General features: G+C 36.6%; 1 protein-coding gene across 2 annotated transcripts in view; it reads left to right on the forward strand.

Annotated features, from left to right (window-relative positions):
- Window positions 1-10730, forward strand: part of LMBRD2 (LMBR1 domain containing 2) — a 41110-nt gene that overhangs the window by 28164 nt on the left and 2216 nt on the right. For both annotated transcript variants that reach the window (XM_044917168.1, XM_021700487.1), the window contains exons 12-17: window positions 311-416; window positions 1086-1183; window positions 4313-4416; window positions 5800-5846; window positions 7153-7258; window positions 9666-9795. In XM_044917168.1, coding sequence (XP_044773103.1) covers window positions 311-416; window positions 1086-1183; window positions 4313-4416; window positions 5800-5846; window positions 7153-7258; window positions 9666-9795 — 591 coding nt within the window. The remainder of the gene's footprint in view (window positions 1-310; window positions 417-1085; window positions 1184-4312; window positions 4417-5799; window positions 5847-7152; window positions 7259-9665; window positions 9796-10730) is intronic.

The raw sequence follows: 10730 nt of genomic DNA on the forward strand, positions 1-10730 counted from the left end.
CCATCCTTGCCATACTGAGACAGATTACACAGATGGTAGACTTGGAAAAAGTGCATACACAGGCACTCCACAAATTCTTAGGCTAAAGCAGTGGCAAACACCACCAAAGCAGGCAGCCTGAGGCTGGAGTTTTGTCCTGTAGGTGTTGATGTTTTAGGGAGATGCAATTAATAGGATTTTCAGAATGTCTCTCAAGTAAGGACAGTTCATATTAAGAATTCAAGATAAATGTAATACAAATAGATGAAAACAATAAAATGCATTTGCTACCATATTTTTTACATATTCTGTTTATAAATGTTTATTACAGGTTATTTTGCCGTTTGACTCCTCCTTTGTGTCTTAATTTCTTGGGTTTGACACATATGGATTCATCCATCTCTCACCAGAATACACAGCCAACTGCTTATACATCTGTAAGTATGGTTGGAGCACAGTTTTTTTAGATTTATTGTCTCTCTGAGATGTATTATTATGGGATTTCTTTTAATGCCAGCAGAAAAGTTCTGTAGTGTTATTAGGATCTTTTTTTTTTTTATATCAAACTTTCTTTTAAAGGTTGTGTATGTAATTTGTAATTACTAATGACTGGATAAGAATTACTTCGCTCTCTTTTACTGTAAAAAAAGTTTTTTGGTTCACATAGGTTGTGCAGCTGAGCAATATCAATAGACCTCATTATTAGCTTTTATATTTATAATCTTCATGGACACGATAATTTTCAGTAATATTTATAAAATATTAATTTTCTTGAAAGCCTTAATAAATAAGCAAATTCAGACATAATTGACATATAACATTGTATTAGTTTAAGGTGTACAGCACAATGATTTGATGTATGCATATATCTTGAAATGACTGCCACAGTATCTTTAGTTAACATCCATCACCTCACATACTTAAAAGTTTTTTTTCCTTGTGATGAGAACTTAAAAATGAATCCATTTAGTGCTTTATTTCTACTTTTCAAAAAGTCCAAATTTGTTAATATGGTTGGTTATGAGTGGATTTTCCAATGGTGGAAAGGAATAGAAAATATAGAACTGTACTAATTTAACGTTTTTTTTTTTTTTTTTGCTCTTTAGATTATGGGTTCCATGAAAGTTTTATCCTTTATTGCAGATGGATTCTATATATATTATCCTATGTTGGTGGTAATTCTCTGCATTGCTACTTACTTTAGGTAAGAATCGTAGCATCGATTATTTTTCCTCTAACTCTTGTCCAATCTGCTCTTTTAAATATTTACTGGTTAGGTTTTGGTTGTTTGTTTTATTGTGGCTTTGGGGGAGCTGGGGGTAGTTTAAAGGATTTGCTTAAGTGATGAGGTCAGGCTCTCCATCTGAAGGTAGATTTCAGAAAAGAGAAGTACAATCATTCTTTTACAAGTATTTAGGCTACAAAGTGATAGGATTGATTACAGAATGTTAACTCTAAGTCCCAGCCTTCAACAATGACAGGCAGTGTAGCTTATAAAATACCCCCATGCCCATCTTTTATCCAGTAACATAAATAAGTCTTAGAGCTTTCCCCACAATCATTGCAAGGTTTCTAGAGGCCTCAGACCTTCGCCAGCACAAAACATCAGATGAGGAGCAATTGTAATTAGGCAGTACATTTAAGGCTGGAAAGGACACAGGCTACTGTTTTTTATAGGATTAGAAAAAAGTGATTGAATCTTTGCTAGGGTACCACTCGAAAGGAGGTAAAGAGAGATGTGCTTGTCTTCTAGCACCTTGTCTTCCCTACTTGCACATGTCAGGTGCCCTCCTCCTGTACTAGGTCTGTGGTCTTTGCTAACTGCGTAAGTGCTCCGTGTCACACCAAAAAGACTGCTCTTAAAAAAATATTTATTTATTTTTAAAGATTTATTTACTTATTTATTTGCGAGAGAGAGCATGTAAGCATGTGTGAGTAGGGGAGGGGCAGAGGGAGAGGAGAGAGAGAATCCCAAGCAGACTCCACGCAGTGTGGAGCCTGAGGCAGGATTCGATCCCACGACCCATGAAATCACAACCTGAACTGAATGAAACCAAGAGTCAGACACTTAACTAACTGAGCCACCCAGGTGCCCTTAAAAATATATTTATTGGGGCGCCTGGGTGGCTCAGTTGGTTGAGCGACTGCCTTCGGCTCAGGTCATGATCCTGGAGTCCCTGGATCGAGTCCCGCATCGGGCTCCCTGCTCTGCAGGGAGCCTGCTTCTGCCTCTGACCCTCCCCCCTCTCATGTGCTCTCTCTCTCTCTCATTCTCTTTGTCTCAAATAAATAAATAAAAAAAATCTTAAAAAAAATATATATATGTTTATTGATGTTAATCAGTTTGTTTTTCTGATGAAAATGTTTCACCCAACCACTTTTCATTTAAATCTTCCAGTGCCATTATTATAGTTATTACAAATAATATATGTGTGTACTTATTAAGAAGGTATTGAATAAACCTTCTATGTCTAAAAGGAAAATTATTCATTAAAGGTTTTGTTTTAGAGTTAAATGGGATAAACTTTGAGTGCCAGTTTGTCTTTTAGGAAAAGGCAGGCCAGATTCTTTAATTTTCAAATTATCTCTCAAAATAGATATTCTATTATAGAGATGTATGAAGCAATGCCTTAGTGACATTTTAATGGTATATTGCTTCATAGGTCCATTTTCTTTTGAAATGCTGCCGTAATTAGTCAATTCCCGTGTTTTAGTTTTTTTTTTTTTGATTTATTTTTTCATTTTTTTAGAGAGAGAGAGAGAGAGACAGAGCACTCACAGAGGGGGGTAGGGTGGAGAGAGAGGAGAGAGAATCTCAAGCAGACTCCCCGCTGAGTGTGGAGCCCAACAAAGGGCTCCATCCCACCACGCTGTGATCATGACCTGAGCTGAAATCATCAAGAGTCAGTTGGATGCTTAACCTACTGAGCCACCCAGGCGCCCTACTAATTCCCATGTTACTAACAACTCAGCCATCCCCAGAGTTAATATTCAGACTTAACTGCCTAGAGAGTGTAAGGCTGTTTCCTGACACTTCAGAGAAAGCTATGACCTTCCCAGAAACAAGGATCTAGTTTGGGGCTTCTCGTCCTAGGGTATTGTATTCCCATAAGGACATGAAAATAGTAAGGGAATTATTTAAAGTCACTGAATTAACATGACCATCTACCCAAAACCCCAGTTTTGCTCAATGGTAAATGGTATATTAAAGCAAGGAAATATATTATGATTTTTTACACATCATCAGATTTACACAATCAGATTTTTTGCATCTCGGTCATGTAAAATGGAAGACCTTCACTTTCTTGTAGCTGTTCTACTGTTTTTCTTTCCTCCCAGCGCACATACACCTGAATCCGCCCCCCCCAACACACACACATTCATTCTCCGCTTTCTCCTTCTTCCTCTCTCCCCTCTTGCTCCATGTATGTGTTCAGGCTTATGCCATTAGAAGTACATCAGTGAAAAAGTCTGAAAATTAAGGCAATAAAAAGAGCTTGGTCTTTGTTTTGTCTTGGATTTAAATCTCAGCTCTAAAACTTCTAAATGACGATTAGCAAAGTATTTAACCCCTTGAGCCTCTGTTTCCTTATCTGTAAAGTGATTATTTCTTAGGATTACAGTAAGAATAAAATGAGAGAGTAACTGTAAATTGGCTGATGTATATAGTAGGATCTTAACAAATATTAATCCTGCCTATCCATCCATTGCTTCTTTCCTTGTGTATCATATTTTCAGAGTATTCTTATCCTATACAATAGTGAGGTTTAAAGTAAATACCAAATAAGATAAAATAATAGCCCTCAGATAAGATATCGTAATAAATTCAGAGTGTATAATTAAAGCTATTTAAGTGGAATTGACTAGCTCTCAGGTTATTAAAAAAATTGAACATGAAAATCAATTTGCATAATTAAGATTTTCTAAATCAGGTGATCTTACACTTGGGAATACTGGTTGTGTGTGTATTTTCAGCATTAGAATTGTTTGACTATAAGAAAAGAATAAATTGTATTTGTATTGCAGCCACTGTTTTGTATTATGTAATAATTTTCTGAAGGAATACCTTCAGAAGACCTAATGGCCCAACTCAATTTATTTTTGTAAGAAATCTGGGTATAATGAATACCGTGTCAGTGGAGTACTGGCTATATAAACTTCTTAGGAAGAGAAATACATCCTTCTTAAAGAAAGACAAGTATAACTACATAGCTTGCTGTGATAACTAATAATAAAACATAGGCTTCTTTGGGGTGACAATACTAAAGAACAGTTTATCTAAACATTTACAATGAGAAATAATGCTTGTCTTTTCTAAATCTACTTTTATTAGTTTGGGAACTCGTTGTTTGAATCTACTTGGTTTCCAGCAGTTCATGGGAGATAATGATATGACATCAGACTTGGTTGATGAAGGAAAAGAGTTAATCAGACGAGGTAAGATTTGTCTTTTAAAATAAATGAAAGGAAAGTACTAAGACTCAAAATAGAAAATTAGTGTTTGTATGATTTGTAATTTTTAGTCTATCTTCAGAAATGAATGTTTTTGGGGCACCTGGGCGGCTCAGTTGATTAAACGTCTGCCTTCGGCTCAGGTCATGATCCTTGGGTCATGGGATTGAGCCCCATATTGGGCTCCCTGTTCAACGGAAAGCCTGCTCCTCTCTCTCCCTCTGTTGCTCCCCCTGCTTGTGTGCGCTCTCTCTCTCTCTCTCTGTGTCAAATAAATAAATAAAATCTTGAAAAAAAAGAAATTAATGTTTTTTAGCTAAAAATCTACATACAACCTTCATAGCAAAAATAATTTGAAAACAAATGATGGTTTCATCCATCTTTAAGAAATACTGCAGCAGAAATTTAGTATGTCCTCAACTAAATAATGCTCTTGGATGGCGTTGGAGTCATTTTCGTGTTTTTCTGGAAACAGATTTGCCAAGCTCAGTACAACTACCAAATTCATGCGTTGAAAGAATCATCAGTTTAATACCGCACAGGAAATCATTGAAGCCAAGGCTGGTTTTGAGAATACCATGATCATTAACAACCTGTTAGAATACATGGCACCCTACTAGAATCTAATCCCAACACTGAATACATCAAATTTCCTGATGTTCAAGTGATGGTAGGGAAAAAAGAAAACAAAACTTGAGTGTGGGGACATTGATTCCTAGACATTCTCCCTACGTGGGTCTGGAGCTTTTGTGTGATCATTAGTTAAATATAAGCCAAAATATTTTGTGGCTCCAATAGAAGCTATTGTAGCCTTCCAATTCTCTTCTAGGAAGGTGGGGTCTAGTTGATATAATGGTTCTACTGCTTTTTACATTAATTAGATCTCATCTGGAGTATCATATTCAGTCCTGGGTAAGATTTCAACAGTAGAACTGATAAGTTAGAGGTATTTAGAGAAGGACAGCCAGAACTATGAGACTGTAGAGTGTATCTTATGAAAAAAAAATACTGAGTATATAGCCTGAAAAGAATAAGGGGAAGGACTTTTATGCAGGAAGAAGTATCAACTTAATTTAGAAGATAAGGCAAAGAAAAAGAAGTTACCAACAAATTTGAGATCACCATGAGGAAGAACTTATTCCTCTAAAACTATTTAGGCAAGGCCTAAAGGTCATCTCCAACAAAAATACAGAAGGTATTTTCTTTGGACTTAGGTGACCTCTTAGGTTCTTTCCAACAACAACCTATTACTTTTGACTTTGTAGTAATTTAAAGGAAATTGGTCATAGCCTGATACCTTTACTTCAGTTACTCTACGTCTAATTAAACCATGTTATACCAAATTTGAGACCACTTTTCTGTCTCTAGAGAAGAGAAAAAGGCAAAGGCAAGAAGAAGGTGAAAATCGAAGAAGAGTAAGTATAGTACTTATTAATTTGCTTAACCTAAAGACTAATATGAAATAATCATAAGAATTTTACTGATTTAGAATTGGCTAAAGACCAAAGCACAGTGGGAAAATGACATAGGACACGTTTTTTAAAAAAGGTAATTTTAATACTTTCAGATGTACATGCTAAGTGTTTTGTCAGACCTGTTCTAAAAAGTCATTAGTAGTAAATTACTTGTGTCCAGCATCTAGCAGTTTCTTGCCTAAGGTCAGTGCTCTATGAATACTTAATGAAAGAATTAATAAATTCATGCAATCTTGTTATTAAAGTCATTTTGATTGCTTTAAAATTGTTATGCTTTTTGGTAATATGACATTAATTGTATTCCTCTTCAATTTTCTTCAGTCCTCTGTTTGCTGAGGCAAACTAAACTTCACCTAGAGAGTGAAAAAGCAGAAAATTAGAAAAATTTAGTCACGGTTACCACGAGTTTAGAACACCTAGATGTATCTATACTGGAGAAATGAAGACTCAGAGGAGACATGATAGCTGTCTTCATATATGTTAGTGTGTGTCATGTAAAAGGACACCTGTTCTTTATTTCAGAAGACATAACTGGAACCAGAGAGTGGAAGTTACTGGAGATAGATTTCACCTCTCGGTGAAAACTTCTAACGTCCACAGTTTATCAAAATTGTGATGGGCTGCTCACAATAGAAACTTCCATGTCATCTAATAAGAGAGCCAATGACATGGCTATTTTAGAATGAAACCCTACACTGCAGGGGAGGTCGAATAAGGTGACCTCTAAGGTTCCTTTCAGTTCTAAGAATTGATTGAGTAGCATCCCACTTCATATGGTTTGACTACAGCTATCTAATCATGTTTGTATACAACTCTAATTTTGCTTTCGAAAGTGACTTTTCAGGTCTCTGATATTTGTAGTTTATATAGGAGAAAATTTTGTTAACATCTCATGAATTATTAGGAGTTCTCATAACTTTTATGTGGTCAAGCTAAGCCTGTTGTAGCTATCATGTTGTTTTGACATTTTAGACAGAAGAATTGAAAAGGTTAATTATAGCAAGCAAAGATGTCTATAAATCTTCATTTGGAAGAAAGTTTGGAGACTGTATTAAAATCAGGTAGAGACAAGAAAAATTATTTTTGAAAATTTTCATGGTACTATGCTAATCATACTGATTATCTGGTGAATTTCTGATGAAAATAACTAAATTCTCTTACTCTATACATACAGTCTGTTGACACTGATGAATACTTTCTGCCTATGAGTTCCTTTGTTACATATTCATTTGTGTTTCTGACTTAGGAATGGAAAGAACGTTATGGACACAGTAGAGAAGATTCCACTAGAAACAGAAATATTCATGTTGACTCGAAAGAGTCAAGCCTCTCAGATCTTAGTACCACCCGATGTAAGTCGTTTATTTTCTAGTTCCCTTAGAAGTTGTTTTCTTATGCTTGCTTGCATAGAGACTGAGAATTAAGACAGCCATTCAAAAATGCTTTAGAGAACTGTAGAGGTGATTCTGCAGTGTCTTTCCTTTTTCACACCTCAGTGTATAGAAGGAAAGGGAAACTCAAGTATGCATTCTGATAGGAGATGGAGAACTGGGACAACGCATGAAGAGTTGTAATCATACTACCCTTAAATAATATCAGTACTTATCCCAGGCGTGTTGTAGGCAGGTGTTGATTTCTACTATTTACCTAGATGTTGTTCTTTACTTTTCTGTTAGTAGATGTAGGCAAGTCACTCATTTTTATAACCGTTGCCTGACTGACCCGTATGTCAGATACTTTCCCAGGTATACAGGGATATAGAGAAGTTAATTTCCTGTCCTTGGGATGCCAATTAATTTTGTGAGGGACTGATACCAAGTAGAAAACATTTGCCAGTGGGTTGAGTTAGGATACCTCCCCACATCCTTGACCCTGCCATCTGCCCCTGGGAAGGTGGCAAGAAACCTGTTTTTGCCCAGGACTCTGACCAGAGTAGATGGTAGAGGAGGTTTGTCTTTGTGGGAGATGCAGGAATGCTGAGAGAGTAGAAGGGGACACTCCTGGTGCTGAGGGAGCTCAGCTCAGGGGATAGAAAAAGAGTTCTTTATTGGGAAAGGATTTCTGTGATAAAATAATAGTAACTGAGCATTTGGGAATGAATGGTACTTAGCCAGGTGAAGGTGTTTTAGGCAGAAAGATGAATGAGTGACTGAAGAGTACCTTTGGGAGAATGCGAGTTTGTTTCTGTGACAAGATCCTAAAGTATGAGGAGCCTGATAAGAGGTAAGGCTGCAGAGACAGTTGGGAAGCAAGTATTACCATGCTCAGAAGTGAAGACTTTCTCTCAAGTGAAGATTTCAGTCAGGAAAGGAGCATGCTCAGATTTTTGGTTTCAAAAGATAAATTTGAACATAAAGCATGATTTCCAGGGAAGTGGGACACAGAAACTAATTTAATGTCTGTGTTGGTAATGCGATCAAGAAATGAGGGCCTAAAATAAGCAGTGATCCTGGGGATGAGGAGGAAAGGATGTGTTTGAATGAGATTTAGGGTAGAAGATATGGGAGAGAGCTAGAGGTTTAGTTAAAGCTAGGAAAGAGGGGCGCCTGGGTGGCTCAGCCGGTTAAGCGTCCGTCTTCGGGCTCAGGTCATGATCCCAGGGTCGGGCTCTCTGTTCAGCGGGGAGCCTGCTTCTCCCTCTCCCTCTCTGCCTCTCTCTCTCTCAAATAAATAAAATCTTCAAAAAAAAAAAAAAAAAAGAGCTAGGAAAAAGAGAGGGGATTCTACAAAGATTTGGAAGCTTGCTTACCACGGAGTAGGAGTTGACATGGTAGAAAGATGTGGGAGTGTGGGAGAATGTTCAAGAGAAGAGGAAATACAACGCCTTAGGATAATGACTTGAGGAGAACCTGGAATGTGGGAGGCAACCAATATTTGCTGAATGAATGAGAGAAAAGATGAAGGGCAGAGTCCAAGATGACAAAAGCGTAAGATACGATCGAAATAGCTTACCTTAAGTTTTCAAAAAGAGCTATATCATAAAGTTCTTTTGAAGCTATTGGACTGCTCAGAAGAACATTGTGAAAATTTAGGTTGTTTATGAAGAAAACCCACCCCATCCACATAGAGAGAAGGGAGAGTTAGTGCAGTAGATCTGTACTGACCAGGATGGTCTGCATTACCCACATGTGGCCACTGAGCATTGGCAATGTGGCTGGTGCCCCATGTTTAAATGATAATATATCGGATATATTGAACTAGATTAAGTCTGTTAAAATTAATTTCACCTGTTCCTTTTTACTTTTTTCATGTAGCTACTAGAAAATTTAAAAGTAAATACCAGGCTTGCATTTTGTTTCTGTTGGACTTAGCTACCCTAAACTCTTGTCTCCTGGGAAAAAGACTCAGGCCTTTCTTGAAGACCTGGAGTTGAGTACGCCTTAAAGAAAATTCTAGCCAAGAACTGAGATACAGCAGCCCCTGGATTCACTGTGAAACCAGTTGAAACTTGATAATGAACAATTTCATAGTTCATATGTTAAATGTTAATTCTGATTCATATTAATTGAATCTTTGCATTGTACCTGCTTCTGAGCTTAGGCTAGCTGCAAGGGAGAAACTTTTCCTTGTTATTTTCTATCATACCATTTCTCATTTTAATCTGATTTTTAAGAAATCAAGTAGTTATCTTTTCTTACTATTGTCTTCACAATCAAAATTCAGATCCTTTATAATCTTGACTTTTTTTCGTGAGTCTAGAGACGGTAACCCATAAAGACAACAGAAAAGTAGACATATTTTTTTTTCCTTCCTTTACAGCAGCATCTAAATATACCAGGGCCAATAACAGGACTGAAAGGGACCGAATAGAACTCCTCCAAGATGTAGAACCTTTGGATTTTAATGCAGAAACATTCACTGATGATCCTCTTGAATCTAAATCAGAAAGGTAAGCTCTGGCTGGGTCATTTTGGCTTCAGCATTCTGAAATTTTGATAACATAACAACTTGATGAGATAAACATAAGGAAAATGTTCATCTTTACTGCTAATAATAACCATATTAATCAACCTTTGGTAACTTTTTATACCTGCTAATGCTTTTATATTTTAAAAATTATAGCATCCAGTGGTGCTGGATAGCTGAAATTGCTATCTCCATAAACTACTAGTGGTATTCTAAATAAGAAAGAAAAATTGAAATTGATAGTAAGGATCTTAACAATGTTTATATGCCTATTTCTAATGATCCCATTTATGAAATTAATCATATTTAGCAACGGCTACATAGCCGTGACTGGGTGTCAGACACTATTCTAAGCACATTACTGACAGTACTGTATTTTATGGTTGTCAGTCCAATTGGATTTGAATCCAGAGAGGCTTAGTAACTTACCCAGAGTAACACAGCTTGCAAATGGCAAAGTCAGGCATTCAAAACCCAGGACTCTGGCAGTCGAGTCGTGCTTTTAGCCACTGTGCTCTGGGAAAATAATTAAACAGAAGCAAAATATCATCTGCATGACGGTATTTGCTACAGTATTGCCTGTAAACAGCAGAAACCCTGGGATATTCTATTTCTGTTGAATAATCAAGAGTGGTTATTAAATCTTCAGTTCCATGATGTGTTCACATCTCCCTATCCCTTTCTTTTTATATCTCTCACCCTGTCATACGTGTATTCTAGGCTCTAAAAAAGCTGTTGATTAATTTATAATTAAGTAAACCCCCTTGGGATATCATCTTTGTAAGTTTCTGCTTTCAGCTACTGAATAGATTTTACAAATGATGCTTACAAATTATGTAGCCGCTTCCTTTTAATGTATCCTTGTTTTTCTCTCCTCCTTTGTTATTTTTGATGCCTCAGATCATTTCTTTATCCACC

This window comes from Neomonachus schauinslandi, chromosome 7 (genome assembly GCF_002201575.2).
Source record: "Neomonachus schauinslandi chromosome 7, ASM220157v2, whole genome shotgun sequence".
Lineage (NCBI taxonomy): Eukaryota > Metazoa > Chordata > Mammalia > Carnivora > Phocidae > Neomonachus > Neomonachus schauinslandi.